This window comes from Sus scrofa, chromosome 2, assembly GCF_054392235.1.
Source record: "Sus scrofa isolate SSC_HxYL_T2T_F1_AM1 chromosome 2, Sscrofa_HxYL_maternal_Yorkshire_Landrace_v2.0, whole genome shotgun sequence".
NCBI classification, from domain to species: Eukaryota; Metazoa; Chordata; class Mammalia; order Artiodactyla; family Suidae; genus Sus; species Sus scrofa.
The window spans coordinates 128,498,715-128,518,988 of NC_139384.1; the positions used below are offsets into that span (position 1 = coordinate 128,498,715).

Here is a 20,274-nt window from a genome sequence, read left to right on the forward strand (position 1 = left end):
TAATTATTCCTGAAGCGCCTTGGCAGCCCTTAAGTATAATTATCATGTAATCTGCAAGGCATGTAATGTTTTCAAAACAAGCATGAATGGAAAAGAAAACTAATGAACCTTTTCCTTTTTTATTAACACAGTCCTACCCGGAGGTCAGAGGGACCAAGGTGTTGGTAGCCCCAGGTGATGTCCGAGAGCGCCTCCTTCTGGTGGGAGGTCTGTCACTTAGCAAGCTACTGCCACAGCCTTGTCTGCCTGTTGGCTCTGAAGAGTGATTTGGTGCCTCGGTGCTTTGTTTCCTCTCCGAGACACTGCAGGTGACTCCGGCCATCCCTATATGAATATTCACGTGAGTCCTAAGGATTTTAAGATGAACTCAGAAGGCATTACCTTTGTCAGGCATAGCGGATGGAGGCTTTTCAGTTTGCTTAGATTGCCATGTAGAAAGTAGGGAAGTGGGATAAATAAAAGCCTGTTGGTTCTGCTCCTCATCCAAGATGGGGATTTCCTCCTGAAGAACAGCACGATCTTTACCTGTCTCCTTTGGAGGCATCAGTACCTTGTGTGAAATGGGGCCTCTATGTTGAAGAAACAAAGCACAACACAATTTTAAGCCTCAGGGCAGGAGACCAAGAAAAGCGACCTGTGTGGCTACTTGGGGAGACATTAAGGGAACAGCAATTTTAAAAACTGCAGCCCATCTCCAGCAGAGAAGAGCTTATTCAGCTGCAGCAGTGACCAGGGGCCTATATGTCAGGATGACTGCAAACATTGGATGGTGATGGCCCACAGTCTAGATGCTGTGCCTTAGTTCTCTTGGTATTCCAGGATACAGGTTCTGACACACAGAGGGACCTCATTAGTGACTCAAAAAAAAAAAAAAAAAAGTCAAATTAACTGCATGACCATTTAAGGAAGTTAAATTTTATATGGGGTTATTTTTTAGAGAAAATCACCAGAAGTTGAATAAATGAGACAGTCATAAGGTGAAAGAGCCATGAGAAGCTTCACAAACTATTCGGCTTCCAATATGTGGAAACTAAGATGAGATGAGACTTGCCCAAGGTCATTGGCAAGCTCAGAATAAGAAGTTACGCCCACCCACTTCAGTGCTCTCGCCATAAATGCTCAAGTCTCTTCAAATGAAAGATGTACTGTGCCATTATGGAACAGTGTTCTTCTCATGAATCCAGTGCAGACAGGGCATACTGGGGATAGGATTCAGAGGGGGATTGTAACAATGCACTTTGGAAAGTCAGCCTTATTCTGCAGAAAATCATTTTAATCAGTTTGTCACCATGTGTTCCCCTGACCAGTGAGAACTGTAGGATTTTGGGTCCCAGTGCTATGTCAGAAGGAAAAGAAGTTCAGAAAGCTGGTCCTTGGTTGCCTGGTGAAAGCTCCCAGAGGGAAACCTAACAAACTGTAACAAAATAGTAAGACCTGTAAGCCTCTAAGAACTATATAATCACTCCTCCAAATGATGTAAAGGGCACAATTCAGTGTTTCCTAACAGTGAATTCTTTACTGGTTACATGAAATTCTGTGCATTTAAATATGGATGTTCTTGAGAATTTTTTTAACCAATTGATATGCTATCTCATGACTGTTAAATGTTCCATTCAAGACTGAGGAGAATGTTTAATATTTTTTTTTTCTGTTTTCTAGGATCATAAATAATAGGTTGGAAAATTTTGATTCAACTATTATGTGTATTCACAAATGTTTGTTTCATCTTCCCTTATTTTCTCTAGCTTTTCTTACAGGCTAAAAGTCACTGAAAACCTCAGGGTAACAAGAGAGCATAGATCAGCTTGTAAAACAATCACAAGTCTAACTAAATCAGCTAAGAAATAAGTTTGTAAATTAGTTCTTCTGTGTGGCAATAATGGATCATATACATTGTAAAAAGTTGAAATTTTAATAAGAACAGTATTATATATCTGTTGGTTTGTAACCTGGTCTCTGTGAATGGAAGATAAGGAGAGACTGAAGAAAGAGTCAGGCCACTTGAGATTGGCAGATGGCAGTTTTCATAAGCAAGAGAAATCATGTATGAGGCTTGTCTTGGGCAGCTGCAAGACCACTAGATCTTTGAACCTGAAAGCCAGAATCTTAACATTTACATGGAGGCCTTAACTGAGTTCAGTCACATACACCGTCCACATGGTCTCAACAACACATTACTCTCTCAAGGCTGCCTCCTTGAGGTGGCTCCCATCGTGGCAATGGTGGCTGGGGAAACTCTGATTGCCTGGGTTCACTCATAGGTCAATGGGCAGTCATATCCACTAGATGACCTCCTCAGTAATAGCTAGTTTGAATTTGTGTCAAGAAATCTGTTCTAAGATAGTAACTGAAAATTTCCTTAATAAGCTTTGCCATTCTTTGGAATACTGAAAATGCATTTCCCTAAATATACTTGATTTCGTTCAAGTAAGAGTTGAAATTACAGATTTTTTTTTTTTTTTTTTTTTTTTTGGTCTTTTTGCCTTTTCTAGGGCCGCTCCCAGGGCATACGGAGGTTCCCAGGCTAGGGGTCTAATTGGAGCTGTAGCCGCCGGCCTACACCACAGCCACAGCAATGCCAGATCCGAGCCATGTCTGCGACCTCCACCACAGCTCACGGCAATGCAGGATCCTTAACCCACTGAAGAAGGCCAGGGATCGAACCTGCAACCTCGTGGTTCCTAGTCAGATTTGTTAACCACTAAGCCATGACGGGAACTCCGAAATTACAGATTTTTAAAACTGTAAGGCACTTTAATGCTTCCCTATTACCACACTTAGAGATGAGATGGAGACAGAAAGACTCCCACATCTGGTTAGGGCAGAACTCATGTCCTACCTCCCTCATCTTCTCTCTGCTCTTGAGCAGTTCTCCTCCCCTGACTTATAAAAGTGTCAAATTTTCCCTGACTGGTTGGAGGAACTTCTTTTGGGTCAGCTAGGCATCTGGTAAATTGTCTGCAAACAGAATATATGCTTCCTAAAGTTTCAGAGCCCTGCATTTTAAAGAGCAAGTAAAATCATCACAGGTTTATCCATTTTACTCTTTATTGGACACAGAGCTAAAGAAAATCTAGAAGACAAAAGATAGGCATTGTTTTGTTTTTCCACTACACTCTGGATATCCCTGTTTTCACTCAATATTTGGTTTGAGGAAGTACCAGGAAAATGTGATAATGATTCAATTGCAAAATCAACCAAGGGAATTATTTCAGGAGAGGCAGTTAGATTTGTTGTAGAGAAAGGTTTTCCTATGAAATTGGGGGTTTGTTGTTGGAAGAAAACAATTACAGTCAAGTTACACCTGTCTCCAACTTGATTATACTTTGGCTAATGAATGGGGTCTACTTGTATGAATGCCAGCAGGTAACTGGGAATTAATGCTCAGTGAAGGAACGAATGATATTCTTCCATCAAATGTCTACATTTAAAAAACTTAGATATTAAAATGATATTTTAGTTCAATATAAAGAAGTATTTTCTTTTTTTAAAAGAATAGTTTATTTACAATGTTGTGCCAATTTCTACTGTATAGCAACATGACTCAGTCATATATATATTTACATTTTTAAAAATATTATTCTCCATCATGGCCTAGCTCAAGAGATTGGATATAGTTCCCTGTGCTGTAGAGTAATCCCTTATTGCCTAACCATTCTAAATATAATTGTTTGCATCTATTAATCTCAAAGTCCCAGTCCATCCCACTCCCTCTCCTTCACCTTGGCAATCACAAGTCTGTTTTCCACGTTTGTGAGTCTGTTTCTGTATTGTAGATCAGTTCATTTGTGTCATATTTTAGATTCCACATATAAGTGATATCATACAGTATTTGTCTTTTCCTCTCTGACTAATCTCACTTAGTTTTATGTATGTTGTATCTCTAGTTGTATCTATGTTGCTGCAGTGGCATTATTTTGTTCTTTTTTATGGCTGAGTAGTATTCCATTGTATATATGTACCACATCTTCTGTACCCATTCATCTGTCGATGGACATTTAGGTTGTTTCCATATCTTTGCTATTGTGAATAATGTTACAGTGGACATAGAGGTGCATGTATCTTTTTGAATCGTAGTTTTGTCCTGATATATGCCCAGGAATGAGATTGCTGGATCATATGTTAGTTCTATATTTAGTTTTCTGAGGAAACTCCATACTGTTTTCCACAGTGATTGTACCAATTTATATTCCTAGCAACAGTGTAGGAAGGTTCCCTTTTCTCCACACCCTCTCCAGCATGTTATTTGTAGTCTTATTAATGATAGCCATTCTGACTGGTGTGAGATGGTACCTCACATAGTTTTGATTTGCATTTTTCTAATAACTAGTGATGTTGAACATTTTTTCATGTGCCTACTGGCCATCTGTATGTCTTCTTTGTAGGAATATCTGTTTAGGTCTTCTGTCCGTTTTTTTGTTTGTTTGGTTGGTTGTTTTTTTTTTTCCTTTTCTAGGGCTGCACCCACGGCATGTAGAGGTTCCCAAGCTAGGGGTCTAATCGGAGCTGTAGCCGCCAGCCTATGCCACAGTCACAGCAACGCAGTGTCCGAGCCGTGTCCTTGACCTACACCACAGCTCACGGCAATGCCAGATCCTTAACCCACTGAGTGAGGCCAGGATTGAACCCGAAACCTCATAGTTCCTAGTCAGAGTCATTAACACTGAGCCATGACAGGAATTCCTGTCTGTTTTTTAATTAGGCGGTTTGTTGTTTTTGCTGTTGAGTTGTATGAATTATTTGTATATTTTGGAGATTAAACCCTTTTTGGTTGCATTGTTTGCAAAAATTTTCTCCCATTCCATAGGTTGTCTTTTTGGGGTTTTTTTTTTATGGTTTCCTTTGCTGTGCAAAAGCTTGTTAGTTTTATTAGGTCCCATTTGTTTATTTTTGTGGCTATAAGAAGAATTTTATTAATTTTGTTTAAAAGTGGAAGAGAGAAAAACTGTTTTTCAAAAAGAATTGGGTACTTTGTAGAATATTTACTCTTTTGTGTTCAAGTAGAGACCAGAAGACCACTATAAGAAATCTAGTGGATGACGTGAACATACAAAGTCTGATTCCTTCCAAGTCTGTGGTAAATATGTTGCCTCATATTTAAAATTATTCAAGATGTTCTCTTACATCTTTATTTCTCTATGCCTTTCTTCAATCTTCATCTTTCTTAAATAAAAAGATTCAGTAAAATTATTGCTGAAAATTGATGTGGTCATGCTGTATGAATATATATCTATCTTGTATCTATCCAACTCCAATATACTATAAATATTAGCATATATACCATGTGTGTTCATGTATTCCTATGTACGAAATGATTTTTAAAAATTCCAAGGTCTCAGTTATATAACTGATTCATTTGGGTATCAATTAATTTCTTTTCTCTTTCACAAATGTCAAGTGTCCAAGAGTGATACCTGGTTACTAAGATCAGCAAAATGCCCTAAGTGACTATTTCTATTCTCTTTAATACTGAAAGGGATTGGTTATTTGGTGATTCTGTCTACAACTTGGCAATGATTCCAATACATAATTGAAACTGATGTAACTATGCATCTATAAACCTCATGTGGTGGGGTTCATATTTGAACATTTTTTCACATGAACTTTTTTCTCAAGGAAACAATAATGATAATATGATCAATATTTGTATAGGGATTTAGATTGTAATGCAGTTCTACATATTTATTTGATATAGGGCATTTATAACTTGTTACAGCCTCACTGCAATCCTACTGTGATTACTGTTTTATAGATAAAAAACATTTATATTCAGAGCAGCTGGATGAGTTGCCCAAAGTTGCCCAAATAGTAAGTGATCGAGTTGAGACATAAAACGCAATCTCCCAACTCCTCATTCTACATTCCTTCCCTGCTACACTAATATTGATAAATGTTCTCAGCAGTTCCTTCAAAAAGATAATTGAGTTAATAGTAGAGTTCTTTGATTTCTATTTGAATGCTCTTCAAGTTAAAATATAGGAATGTGATAAATTTAAGTACTAGAGAAATAGGCCCTGCAGAAACAGACTGTTTGCTTTATAGAATTTTTTCAAATTCCCTTTACAAAATTATAACAATGACATAAAACTTTTTAATAAACATAATTAGGAAGCATTTAATATCAGCAAGATTTGCTACTATATAATGAAATATATAATGAAACTACAAATCAAACTGTGATACTGTGAAATAATCCCAAATAGGACTAGATCATGACTGTATCTATATGACTCCAAATTAACTGTTTTTTTTTTTTAAGTTTTTATTGCAGAGTCTATTTTTTTAAATTAACATTGCCATTCTTTGGTCATATTTTTGGCATAGCAGAGGCAAAGCCTAGATCTAAGAAATATAAATACACAAGTGAAAATGGAAGAATTCAGTCCAAAAATATGATTTTTCTTACATGTAGTCATTTTTATATTTGACATCAGGGTCTGCTCTTAGATCTTCAGCTTGTTGAGTACAAACTCTGTCTAGATCGTATTTTTCTCCAAGACACCATTAGGAGCAGAGGAGTGGTCTAATAAATGTGTACTGAGTTGAACAGACATCAAACAGATGGGCTTCCACAGTATTCCACTCTATGATCTTTGGTAATTTTCCACAGCTGTTTAAGTTTCTTACCAAAATGAGAGCCATTCCTTTCAATGTGGAAGACCACTCCTTTCTTGAAATCATTTCATCCCAGTGCTTGAAAACATCTCTCCTAGTTTCCAGCTCTCCATCTTTCTTTGCCTTTCTCTTTAATGTTGGTTATTCCCAGGATCTTCTTTTCTACTTTCTTCTGATCCCTTTCTCCATTATCTGTGGATATCTTCCTACATACTAAAAAAATTCCAAATTGCATCAGTAGCACATATCTAGTTCTAGATCTACATGCATAGCCTCCCACTGGATAGCTTCACATCTTCACATGACAAACACTTCAAACTGAACTTACTTTTTTCACCACAACTGGCTCCTCTTGTGTCCATCATTCACTTAGACACCCAATCCAGAAACCCCAGAATCCTTGCCTCCGTCTGCCCTTCACTTCCCACATCCTTGAGCTCCTTGCCATGTATGTAACATATTTACAGGTTCTAAGAACTAGGAAGGATGTGGATATCTTGAAGGAGGGCTTTATTCTATTTACCACATGGTTCATCAGATTGCCTTGAGCTAAAATGAATGGCTGTGCCTTTCTCCCTATGCCTCAGTCAGTTATTAGATGTAGAGCCGTGTCCCACTGGATCCAAAATGTAGGAAGGTTATGACCTTGGCAAGGTGAGTCCCAGCAGCAGAGTTGGTTCTGGTTCCTGACAGGCTGACAGTGTTTACTGACAGTGATCTTAGAAGCTGGGACAACAAGTCCTTTCTTGAAGAAAGAACTGTGTGATGTGTCTCCATATTCATCACAGTTCACTCTTTGAGCCATTTGCATCCAATTATTCATATATGTTTGGAGAACAGCTTGTCTTAAATCCTTGTGGGACTCTCAGGTGGAATCTTAGAAGAAGTTTCCCATCACCAAGAAGTGATGGGAAAAAGTACAGTTCCAATGACTGGTGCTGGGCTTGTGGGGCCTAACTGATCTTATTGTCTCCCTTCCCCATCAGTATGTATAGAGTCCCCTCACTCTCAGAGAGCTGGCCTTGGTGGCTTACCTAGTTATACAGCCCAGATCCTCATCTCTGACTGTGTCCTTGTTCATTTACCGTTATAACTGAACAAGAGGGTATGAAGTGGTGCCTGAATTATCACTCAACATATTCCTCTTTGTCCCTATTGTATAATGTAGCCCTGCTTCTTCCTAACCAATGGGGTAAATTACCTTAGCCAAGATGGTGACTTTTCTTTTTGTCTACTGATATCTACATCCCTTGGTGGAAGACTTCCAAGATTTTTTTTTTTTTTGCTTTTTAGGGCCATACCCATAGCATATGGAGTTTCCCAGGAGAGGAGTCTAATAGGAGCTACACCTGCCGGCCTACACCATAGCCACAGCAACACCAGATCTGAGCCATGTCTGCGACCTACACCACAGCTCACGGCAATGCCAGGTCCTTAACACACTAACTAGCAAGGCCAGGGATTGAACCCGCAACCTCATGGTTCCTAGTCAGATTCGTTTCCACTGCACCACAACAGGCACTCCAAAACCAACATTTTTAACCTTGGAGGTCCCATTGTGGCTCAATGGGTTAGGAACCCAACATAGTCTCCATGAAGATGTGGGTTTGATCACTGACCTTGCTCAGTGGGTTAAGAATATAGCACTACTGCAAGCTGCAGCATAGGTCTCAGTTGTGGCTTGGATCCAGTGTTGCCATGGCTGTGGCATAGGCCTCAGCTGCTGCTCCAATTTGACTCCTTGCCTAGGAACTTCCATATGTCACAGGTGTGGCTGTAAAAACTAAAATAAGAAGGAGAATAAGGAGGAGGAGGAGAGGGAGGAGAAAAAGAAGAAGGAAAAGAAGAGAAAGTTTATTTCTAACTAACCCTCTAAAGACAAAAGCTTTGCAAACAGGAAGCACCTATTTCCCAAAAGGGCCATGGGAAGTCAAGGTATGTGTGGTCACTTCTACTTCCACTTCTTGGCTTCTAGACCTATATAGTCTTCCTAATGCAGCCCTATATGAACACTTTGTTAGTCAAGGTATAGCCTGTGTCCTGGAAGATGGACACCATCCTCATAAAGTATCAGCCTCAAGCTGGCACTTTAGCTGTGCTTTCTGGAGGCTGTTCTACTTCTCTTCCCAAAAGCTTCTTGGTGGGACAGTATGTAATATGAACAGTGGATCCCATGGTCACAAGCCCCCTCCTGTGCTTCAGGTAATGTGTGTTAACTGACTTGACATAACATCATGTGGGATTCTAGGTCCATAGAGTGAACATTCTGTAAGCCCTTGAATGGTGATACTGGCTGAATCCTTGAAGGTGGGAAAGGAAAGCCCATACCAAAAATATATGTCTAGCATGAGCATGAATCACTGGCCCTTTCAGACTAAAGGTGGTCCAACATAGTCAACTTAGGATCAGATAGTCAGTTCATTCTAGGAATGTTGCCATATTGGAGCCCCAGCATTAGTCTCTGCTAATTGTACGCAAGACATTTGGCAGCAGGAGCAGTAATGTCAGCCTTTGTTGGTTGGGTAACCATGCTGCTGGGTCCAGGCATAGCCTCCATTTCTATCACCATGGCAATTTCATCTGTATGCCCATTGTGCTGGTGTCATCTGACTTAGTCATTTTGCTCACTTAGTTGCTTAGTACCTCTTCTGTGGTTAATGCTCTTTGGTGGACCTTAAAATGTGATAGAAAGGTCTTCACATTTTTTACCCATTCACAGTTGTCTTTTCTTATGTCTCTACCTTGTCCTCTTTGTCTTCCTGTTTTTCCAGTCTTCCTGCTTTCATGCCACCATCTATGAATTGTATCTATTCTAATGTGAGCTGTTTCTCTGTATACAAAGTGACCACTTGAAACTCTGCCCATTGAGAAGATTTTTCTTTGCTCCAGTTTTGGTTCTCAGAGAAGATACATGGAGGTAGAATTTGGTGTGTAGGATATCTAGTAAAGAGTGTCCTTGAAAGGATGGAAAAAAGAGAAAGGAAGCAAGATTAGGTAGAGGGAGAAGTACAGCTTGGTGTGGACCTGATGGTGTTATTTGACCTGATAGGAAGCTCTGGAGTTAAAAAAATCTTTTAGAGTTTTCATGTGTTGCCCTTTCATGGCTGGACCTTCAGTCTCCACCTCAGTTGGTCACTGGGTGTAGACTGCTCTATGGGAAAGTTGTGACCTTCTTCAAGGTATTTCTTGGAGACTGAGTCAACCCCTGAATAATTTGACAGCTAACAGCTGCCACTGATGATACTCTTGAAGAGGGATTGGGTGACACATCTCTGTGTCCACAGAGAATCAGGTAGTCTGATTCTATGTATGCTATTTCCTGGGTGATCTTGTGTAAATTGCTTAACTGTTCTGAGTTTTGCTTTCCTCGTCTTTAAAACGAGGGTCATAGTAGTACTTATTTCCTAGGGATTTTGTGAAGTTCCAGAATATAATTCATGTAAAGCACATTATATGGAGCACCAGGAAAAGCCCATTGAAGATTCACTGTTATTATTTTTTATTAGAAAACTGGATCAGGCTATGCTTCAGCATATTTCCAGGATCTTTATTGTTGAATAGTGATCAAGAGAACTTCTCCTTTAAAGTATTATCTGTTTTTTTAAATTTCTGGGTTCAGATATAGGAAGTTAGCTGTACATTATTTAGATTCAAGTCTCTGGGGAAGAAGTCTGGCTTTTTTTTTTTTTTTTGTACGCACAACTCCTCTTATATGTAAGAAGCTTGCGTTTCTTCCTTCAACTAAAGGGTATGGGAAACACAAGAGGAAATCTTGCAGCAGGCTGAGTGTGTGGATGGCTGTGTGTCATCATGACCCTCTCATGACCTCAGATAATGACTGACTCTCCAGCTACGTCCACCCCAGCCACAGAGGGTCCGGCAGGCTATGAAGAGGAGCATTCCATCTGGCAGGTACCCAATGCTGGTTGACTTGAAATAATCACGAACTGATTATCATTTCTTGTAAGCGGCCTAAGTATCCTGGATTTAAGATGAGCAACTCTACTTTGTGAGGGATCACACTGGCCCCCAGTGAAGGAAAAAATGAACCAAAGAACCCTAAAGAAAAGAGCTCCAACCCAACATCTTAGACAAAGTCCCTAGGGCAGTGGTTTCCAAACTTCAGATTGTAACCCATAAAAAGCAAAATTATTTTAGTGGATGGTGACCAGGTTTTTTTTTTTTTTTTTTAAATGGGCTAATAAAATAGAAAATATCTAAATATATTTAGTGTGGAAATCTTATGTATTGTTTCAGAAAACTTTTTCATTGGTGCACGTACTTTTTTTCTGGAATACCATACAAAAAGAGTGTATATCTGGTTGCATAGCTTCTTGAAACACACAACCTTGGGAAGACACAGCAAGAACAATTATCCTGACATTCTTAACCCAGAAGCCTTACTTGTCTTTCCTTTCTTTTGATCTCTTAATTCTTCCCATTTCATTCACCTTCTGTTCACCATACCTGGGGTGATTGGGAGAGAATGCATTTTATTTCTTTGTCTCCTGTGCCCCTTCTCGGTTCCAGGTGGTGCCTGGGTGAAATTAACAGGCCTGACATCCCTATTTCTCTCATCTCTGGGGCAAAGCAGTCAAGAATAAGCAAACTGCTGGATTCTGGGAGGGGGTTGGAGTAGCCTTTTTATCTGAGATGGGTGATGCCAATGAAAAAATTACAGAAAATCTCATTTGGATCCTCAAACCTAGGTTGCTAGACAGAAATCTAGAGTCCATGTGCAGAGGCAGTATTTGAAGCAAAAGTGGGGGAGGAAGGGTTGATCTTGCAGTGCTGAAATGGGAAGAGGGGAGGCTGAAGGAAAGGATTTCCCAAATGAGGAACATCCACAGCAATGCTTCATGATCTGAAAATGAGGAAAGCTAAAAACCTATAAAACTATTTCTTAACCTACCAATTTAAGTATTTTAAATATGACCAAAAGGAGATAATAAGGGTGTGTGTTACATGGGTGTATCCATTTCCAAGTTATACAGCTAATTGTGCATTTCAGTATATATACATTTTACTTAAAAAAAAAAAAAAAGGCCCCTCCCACTATGTAAGGATACAGTGAGAAGCCTCCAGCTCTGAACTGGGGAGGGGACTCTCACTAGCGAAGGAGACAATGCTGATGCCTTGATCTTGAATTTCCAGCCACCAGATCTATGAGAAATAAATTTCTGCCCCCCACCCCTGTTTTTTAAATAATTGAGGAGCTCCCATTGTGGCTCAGTGGTAACAAACCTTACTAGTATCCATGAGGATGCAGGTTCGATCCCTGGTCTCACTCAATCAGTGGGTTAAGGATCTGGTGTTGTAGTGAGCTGTGGTGTAGCTTGCAAATATGGCTTGGATCTGGCATTGCTGTGGCTGTGGTGTAGGCCAACAGCTGCAGCTCTGGTTCGACCCCTAGCTTGGGAACTTCCACATGCCTCAGATGTGGCCCTGAAAATCAGAAGAAAAAAAAAGAAGATAATTGAGTTAGAGTGGGAAGTATAAGGAGGTAAAGATGGGTCGAGAATGGATGATTATTGATTAATGGGTGATGCGTACACGGGATTCATTATACTATTATATTTATTTTGTGTTAGCAAATTTGCACTATATCTCAAATGCCTTGAACAGTTTTCCTTGTTATTAATCCATCCAAGTGGTGATATTATCTTTATCTCAAATCAACGTGGAAGCAATAAATGGGCTACACTGCATCCACATTCTTTTTTTCTTTTTTCTTTTGTCTTTTTTAGGGCTGCACCTGTGGCATATGGAGATTCCCAGGCTAGGGGTGGAATCAGTGCTGTAGCCACTGGTCTATACCAGAACCACAGCAATTCCAGATCCGAGCTGTGTCTGCGACCTATACCACAGCTCACACAATGCCAGATCCTTAATCCATTGAGCAAGGCAAGGGATTTTGTGTTAGAAAAAAAAGCCAGACTTCTTCCCCAGAGACTTGAATCTAAATAATGTCGAATCCACAACCTCATGGTTCCTAGTTGGATTCGTTTCTGCTGTTCCACGACCGGAACTCCTGCTTCCACATTCTTAACTGCTCCCAGCAGCCAAGTCTTCCAAGATCTCCAGGAGAGACATACTGACCATGGTCATATGGGTAATCAGAAGAGATCTAAGAGAGACAGTAGATTTGTGTCTGAAAATGATTAAATCCAGCATTTCTCCATTGACTCCACAGATCTCTTCAATGTCCAACCTTTCGAGGAAACTGTGAAGGTAAGAAGAGATTTTTGCTTGTTGTTTCAGTAGTGTATTGATAACTAAGGAGGCAGTAAGACCTGTACCCATCTAGAAAGTGCCCGATGTTGTGAATTATGACTAGAAGAGGTAGGGGGCAACAGCTGGCAATTCAACACATTTGGTTTCCTCTCATAGGAAGCCACAATCTAATCTTTAAGCATGGAACCCGCAGAGTTTCTTGCTCAGGGCTAAGAATATAAAGTCTTGCTGGGGAGTTCCCTTCATGGCTCAGTGGTTATCAAACCCGACTCGGATGCCTGAGAATGCGGGTACGATCCCTCACCTCACTCAGTGGGTTAAGGATCTGGTGTTGCTGTGAGCTGTGGTATAGATCACAGACACAGCGTGAATCTGGTGTTGCTATGGCTGTGGTGCAGGCTGGCAGCTGTAGCTCCTATTCGACCCCTAGCCTGGGAAATTCCATATGCCATGGGTGCGGCCCTAAAAGAAAAGCAAAAAGTAAAAATAAAAAATAAAAATAAATAAATAAAGGCTTGCTAGTGAGGAAATGGTCACCTTCATCTGCCTCCTCCTTAACAGTTTCAGAGTGAGAGTGTGCAGTCAGAGGCTGGTCTTGATGTCTAATGACAGAAGACAGAACTGGTGCCCTGACATGATGTGCTAGAAAGGCATTCTAGTCTTGAATCTTCAAGTATTGGACAGTCCATCCAGCTAAGCTATACTTTCATTTCCTTATCTGTAAAATGATTCAGCTGAATTCTAAAGGTCCCTTTTATTTCTAAAATTCTATGATTCATTTGCCATAGTTAAAGTCTCAGTCACTCATTACATTGGCGACCTATCAATAAGGCAGCATTTTCCTCTCTCATGCATTACCTAATTCTTTCTTTTTTTAAAAATTGAAGTATATATATAGTTGATTTACCGTACTGTGATAGTCTCAGGTAAGGGTCTCACAAACAGAGAGAGTAATAATTACTTCTAAGTGGTGATTTAGGACATAATGAGATAGAGTCCCAAGTACCTAATATCTTCACTAGCTGTAGCAGTTCCTTAAATTACACTAGAAGAAATTTGTTTCTTTACATTTTAGAGGGTCCTCTTTAAGACTCCTTTATTAAAATGGAAATTCCCCAGAAGACTACTCAGGACTTAGCACTGATTTAAAACTTTATGGAAGAAATCTGTTAGATAGGTCTTGTGGGCAGGAGGAGAGGAAGGGGCTGAAGAAAATTCCAAACATCAAAGTGTATGCACTGTACTTCCTTTTCTTCAGTTTTTATAATGATTTTTATTTTTTCCATTATAGCTGATTTACAGTGTTCCGTCAATTTTCTACTGTACAGGCAGGTGACCCAGTCACACATACATGTATACATTTTTTTTTTCTGATTTCCAGACAAAACTTTCCTTGAAAAAGAAACATGCACCTGCATGTGCATCACAGCGCTATTCACAATAGCTAAGACATGGAAACAACCTAAATGTCCATTGGCAGATGAATGGATTAGGAGGGTGTGGTATATATACACAATGGAATACTACTCAGCCATAAAAAAGAATGAAATAATGCCATTTGCAGCAACATGGATGGAACTAGAGACTCTCATACTAAGTGAAGTAAGTCAGAAAGAGAAAGACAAATACCATATGACATCACTTATATCCTCTGTACTTCTTGAGCTCCACTACTCTGAGCGATGGACTCATCGATACAGGAAAGGGAATATAGAGGGGTCGAGGTTAGACAATAGTGTGTGCAGATGTGAATCAGTTGGAATCAAAATAATTTTAGCATATGACTCTGAAATTCCTTCCATCTCTATTATGGACTGAATGTTTGTGTCCCCCCAGATTCACATGTTGAGCCTCTAGCCCCTAATGCTATGTTATTTGGGGAGGGGGCCTTTGGGAGTTAGTGAGGGTTTGAGGAGGCGAAGTTGGATGGGGCCCTAATGTTGGAATTAGTGCCCTCGTAAGAGGAGACTGAAGGGGTTTGCTATCTCTCTCCTCACATACACCAAGGAAAGGCCATGTGAGCACACAGCCAGAAGGTGGCTGTCTGAAAGCCAGGAAGAGAGCTCTCACTAAAACTGGATCCTGCTGGATATTGATTCCAGGCTTTCCAGCTTCCAACACTGTGAGAAAAGAAATTTCTAGCCAAAGCCTCAGTCTGTGGTATATTGTCTTGGCAGCCTGAGCTGACTAATAAATCATCTTTTAATCATGCAGCCCCCCTTCCCTTCCAGTGTTAGCCATGAGCCAATTTGCCAAGGTAAGCATGAAGGAAATGTCCTCAAAACATCTGGCAAGGATTATTCTTTTTTTTTTTTTTTTTTTTTTTGTCTTTTTGCCATTTCTTGGGCTGCTCCTACGGCATATGGAGGTTCCCAGGCTAAGAGTCGAATCGGAGCTGTAGCCACTGGCCTACACCAGAGCCACAGCAACGCGGGATCCGAGCCGCGTCTGCAACCTACACCACAGCTCACGGCAACGCCGGATCGTTAACCCACTGAGCAAGGGCAGGGACCGAACCCGCAAGCTCATGGTTCCTAGTCGGATTTGTTAACCACTGCGCCACGACGGGAACTCCAAGGATTATTCTTAACATTATTCCTCAACCAGAGGTTACCAGACTGGTGCTCTTGCTGTAATTGACCACTTTCAGATGATCTATTCAAAAAAGGTGGTTACATTTCTTAAAGGAAATATTCTCTCTTAAACTGTCCCTCATGTGAAGCAGGTTTATTGACTTGATACCTGTTTGAGGTGAAAAGGCTTTTAAATATTTTTTACAAAATTATCAGCATTTTCCACACATGTTCCAAAGTAAGGAAAATGGAATGGAGAGAACTCTTATCCTCATTACACAGATTCAGTGATTACCAGGATTTTGCTGGTGAAGATTTTTTTTAAAAAAGGAAATATCAGTGAGAGACAAAGTATTATATTTACAAAGTAGTAAGTGCCATGGAGAATGTAAAGTCATTATTTTGTGGTTTATGAATATGTTATCAAACTGGAGAAAAATGTATCTAATTCTTCTTTAACTACACACAAGGGTAAATCTGGCCTAAGCTTTTAATAACTAGAATCTTTAATAAAATGGAAATATTAAATATTCAGTGATAAATCTTTTTTTTCAGTAGGTTTCTTATGCTTTCTTCTCCTTAGAAGGTCCCGGGAGGGGGTTTCCAGGTGAGGGTTCCATGAATAGACAGCCTCTCCCTCTTTTATTATTTATTTATTTATTTATTTATTTATTTATTTATTTATTTGCTTTTCAGGCCACACCTGCAGCATATGGAAGTTCCCTGGCTAGGGGTCAAATTGGAGCTGCAGCTGCCAGCCTACACCACAGCTACAGCATCACAGGATCCGAGCTGTATCTGTGACCTATAACACAGCTCACAGCAATGCCAAATCCCCAACCCACTGAGTGAGCCAAGGGATCAAACCTGCATCCTCATGGATACTGGTTGGATGAGTTTATGCTCCACCACAATGGGAACTCTGACAGTCCCTCCTTCTTAATATCCAAGTTCTTCTGAACAGTCTCCTGAGGGAGGAACCTAGGGGCATTCGTTTTCTCTACCTTACTGCATCCTCTCATAGATTCTCATCTGATTCTTTCTATAATCATGGTTAAATCCTTCACTTGATTGTCACAGCCTTCTTTAGATTGGCCTCCTAATAGCATCATTTCCTTACAATTCTACAAGGACATATAACAGCCAACATATTTTTATCACTCATGTCTTTCAAACCGTATAGTGGTCTCCTTCTCAGTAAATTTCCTCTGCTACCAACCACAGACTAGACTCATACGGTTTATTGCAGGTCACTGCTTTTTTCCTTGCCTCTTTCAACTTGCATTACCGTGTTCCCAAGTGAGGAGTCTTTGGGATTATGACATGGCATTTTTGTCTTTGATACCACCCCTTTGCTTATAAAATTCTTCCCTGTGAGTTTTTCAATCTCTCTCTCTCTCTCTCTCTTTTCTTTTTAGGCTACACCCATGGCATATGGAAGTTCCCCGGGGGCAAGGATCGAATCTGAGCCTGAGCTGTGAACTACACCAGAGCTGCAGCAACACTGGATCCTTAACCCACTGCACCGTAGGAGGAACTCCTCCATATCTCTTTTTTCCCCTTATGCTATGCATCTCTTCAAAATTTTATCTATTAAAAACAAGAACAGTGGTTCCCATTGTGGCTTAGTGATAACTAATCTGACTAGCACCTGTGAGGACACAGGTTTGATTCCTGGCCTCACCTAGTGGGTTAAGGATCTAGCATTGCAGGGTTACCATTGTGATGCATAGGAAACAAATCTGACTAGGAACCATGAGGTTGTGGGTTCGATTCCTGGCCTCGGTCAGTGGGTTAAGGACCCGGTGTTGCTGTGAGCTGTGGTATAGGTCCTAGATGTGGCTTGGATCTGGCATTGCTGTCTCTCTAGTGTAGGCCGGCCGTAAGAGTTCTGATTAGACCCCTAGCCTGGGAACCTCCATGTGCCACAGCCTAAAAAGACAAAAGACAAAAAAAAAAAAAAAAAGGATCTGGCGTTGCCTTGAGCTGTGGTGTAGGTCACAGATGTGACTCAGATCTTGAGTTGCTGTGGCTGTGGTGTAGGCCAGTGGCTACAGCTCTGATTTGACCCTTAACCTGGGAACCTCTATATGCCATAGGTGCGGCCCTAAAAAGACAAAAAACAAAACCAACAAACAAAAAAAACCCAAAAAACATAAACCAAACAACAACAACTAGCAAGATGGCCTGGAAGAGGTTGTTAGGGTCTACTTACCACTCTAAAGCCAATAAAGAGGCAAGTTTGGTGGAAAGGAAAGTTTGCTTTATTTTGGATGCCAGCAACTGGGCAGGAGGGTAGACTTCTGTTCAAAGGGCTGACTCCCCCATTGACAGTCTGTGGGCTCAAGCTTTTATAGACACAGAGAGGCGGGTATATGCAGAAACATCATGGTCAGCTCTGACAGTCGTCTTGGAATCGGTCACTCGGTGGTCTGACCAGTGTCATCTCGATTGTTAATCTTCAGTTCTAAGGTCGGCGTGTTCCCATTTCCTTGAGGCCAGTTCTTGGAATTGTGGCAGTTTATGACATGGCCACAGTCTGGTCATCATGTAGTTAACGTCTTCCACCTGGTGGGGGTTTCAGTATCTACAAGACAGCTCACAGGATATGGCTCAGAATATTATTTAGAGCCCTTCAGAAGGTGCTAAAAGCCCTTGATTTTGCTTAATGGCTAAACTATTTGGTCTCATTTGACTGTTTTCCTTTGCTCCTGTATCTTCTCACTTCTCCCATTAAACTTTATTCTTTGACAGGAGTTTTTCGATAGACCAAAGTCAAGCCGAGGACATGAGGTAGGGGCGGGGGGAGGTCCTGCTCAGTTTCAAGGTAGCCTTTCTCTCTCCTTAGTTATCCTTAGTGTGAGATAGCAGGTGCTGCATGAGTTACACAGTGCATTTGCTAGCCTACTGTGTTCACATTTGGGGGTTGAGCTTTAGTATTTGGGAGATAGTTTAAAGATGTCCCAGATGTTTGTGAGGCAAATCCTGTAAAAATACTCATTTAAAATTTAACTTCTGGCATCTAGGATACCATGTGTATTTAAATTTTTCTCTGAGTGCTGAATGTGTATATATGATGTTTCAGATAACAATTGGGATAGTCTATGATGATATAATAGTGGGTAAGAAAAAGAGGACGAATACAAAACAGTTGATAGCATCTTTTAGAGAGAATCAGATTTTATTTATTTTTTATTTTTTAAACATAATCACCTCCTTAAAGGAACCCAGTCCTTGCCATCTCAACCTTTACTCTGATCATTGCTGTTATTACAGTAGTTCACAGTTTAAAGTCAATGACATTCAAGGAGGGCCTACAGCAAAAGACAGCTTTCTAGTACCACCTTGTGGCCAACTTATTAATATATCTTTTAAGCCAATTATTTTATGTAGATGGGCAGGTGTTCAGACAGAGTGTAAGTAAAATATGCATTTTGATGTATATATAATTTTATAAATAATAGATGATACATCTGGAAGAAATTTTACTTTTATTGGAAACTCAGGTAGTGGGGACAGATTTCATTCCACAGATTCAGATATGTAGGACTTAATTTCTCTGTAATTAACTTAATCTCAGTTAATTCAGTGGCCCCCAATCCACCCTTAAGCTTGCTTCTAAACTCTGGAGTACCTAAAGGGCATGAGGAAATGTGGGAAGAGTTTCTGAGCATTGGTCATCGAACAACATGCGTCACTTCAGGGTCATTCATTACTTGTTCTCAGCTGCACAAAACCTTCAGGGCTGGTGTATATCTTTGCCAATGCTGGACCATTTTTGGGCACCAGGAATCTTCTGCTGCTCTACATCACACTGAGGCCCACCTGTCTGGACACTTTGCATCTCCACTGTTTCCTGGGCTGCCTCTCTGGGGCTCCATCTGTGAAAACAGGCTCTTCTAGGACCTCCCAGACCATCTGGAGTTGTTTTATTCTCCTCTAGGTGAGCAGAGTTCAGGATCCTTTTAAGTCGGTCAGTGACACGTTAGTATATGACTTCTTTCTCCCCCACATCTCCCCATTTATCCCACCTCCCAGTCTCTGGCAACCACGTTTCTATTCTCTGTTTTACTGAGTTTGACCTTTTTTAGTCTTTCTTTGAAAAAAAATTCCACATATAAGTGGTAATAATTCCACATGCAGTGTTTGTCTTTTTCTGTCTGGCTTATTTCACTTAGCATAATGTCCTCCAGTTTTATCCATGTTGCAAATGATATAAGTTCCATTTTGAAGGGTGAATAATATTCAATTGCATAAATGCATCACATTTTTGTAATCTGTTCATCCATTGACAGACACTGTTGTGAATGATGCTACAATGAACATGGCAGTACAGATATCTTTTCTGGGTAATGGTTTCGTTTTCTTTTTATAGATACCCAGAAGCAGGATTGCTGGACCATATCATAGTTCTATTTTTAATTTCTTGAGAAACCTCCATTCTCTTTTCCATAGTGGCTGTATCCATTTACATTCCCACCACTCATGTATCTGTTGGTCATTTGTATGTCTTCGTACATAAGAAGAAATATTTATTCAGGTCTTTTGTCCACTTTTACTTGGGTTATTTGTTGTTTTGCTATTGAGTTGTGTGAGTTCCTTATACATCTTGAATATGAGCCCTTCATGAGATATGAGGTTTGCAAACACTTTCATTCCATAGGTTGCCTTTTTATTTTGTTGATTGTTTCGTTTGCAGAGTAGAAAGTTTTTAGATTGATGTTGACCCACTTGTTTGTTTTTGCTTTTTTTCCTAATCCAAAATATCATTGCAAAAGTCAATGTCAAAGAACTTATCTCTATGTTTCATTCTAGGACTTTTATGGTTTTAGGTCTTATGTTCAAATCTTTA

At 40.2% G+C, this 20,274-nt stretch overlaps 1 protein-coding gene across 49 annotated transcripts in view; it reads left to right on the plus strand.

Moving 5' to 3' along the window:
• Positions 1-20,274, plus strand: part of YTHDC2 (YTH N6-methyladenosine RNA binding protein C2) — a 226,249-nt gene that overhangs the window by 126,206 nt on the left and 79,769 nt on the right. For 17 of the 49 annotated variants that reach the window (XR_014838547.1, XR_014838546.1, XR_014838548.1 and 14 more), the window contains 2 exons: positions 10,363-10,527; positions 12,809-12,846. The exons of 1 other annotated variant lie outside the window; for it this stretch is intronic. Coding sequence is in view for 31 of the 48 variants with exons in the window: in XM_085014231.1 (XP_084870357.1) it covers positions 10,502-10,527; positions 12,809-12,846 (64 nt within the window). In the remaining 17 variants the exon portion in view is untranslated. Of the gene's footprint in view, positions 1-131; positions 341-5,001; positions 5,078-10,362; positions 10,528-12,808; positions 12,847-14,230; positions 14,452-20,274 lie in introns of all 49 variants that reach the window. 31 more of the 49 variants (XM_085014257.1, XM_085014258.1, XM_085014268.1 and 28 more) reach the window with 8 other exon arrangements.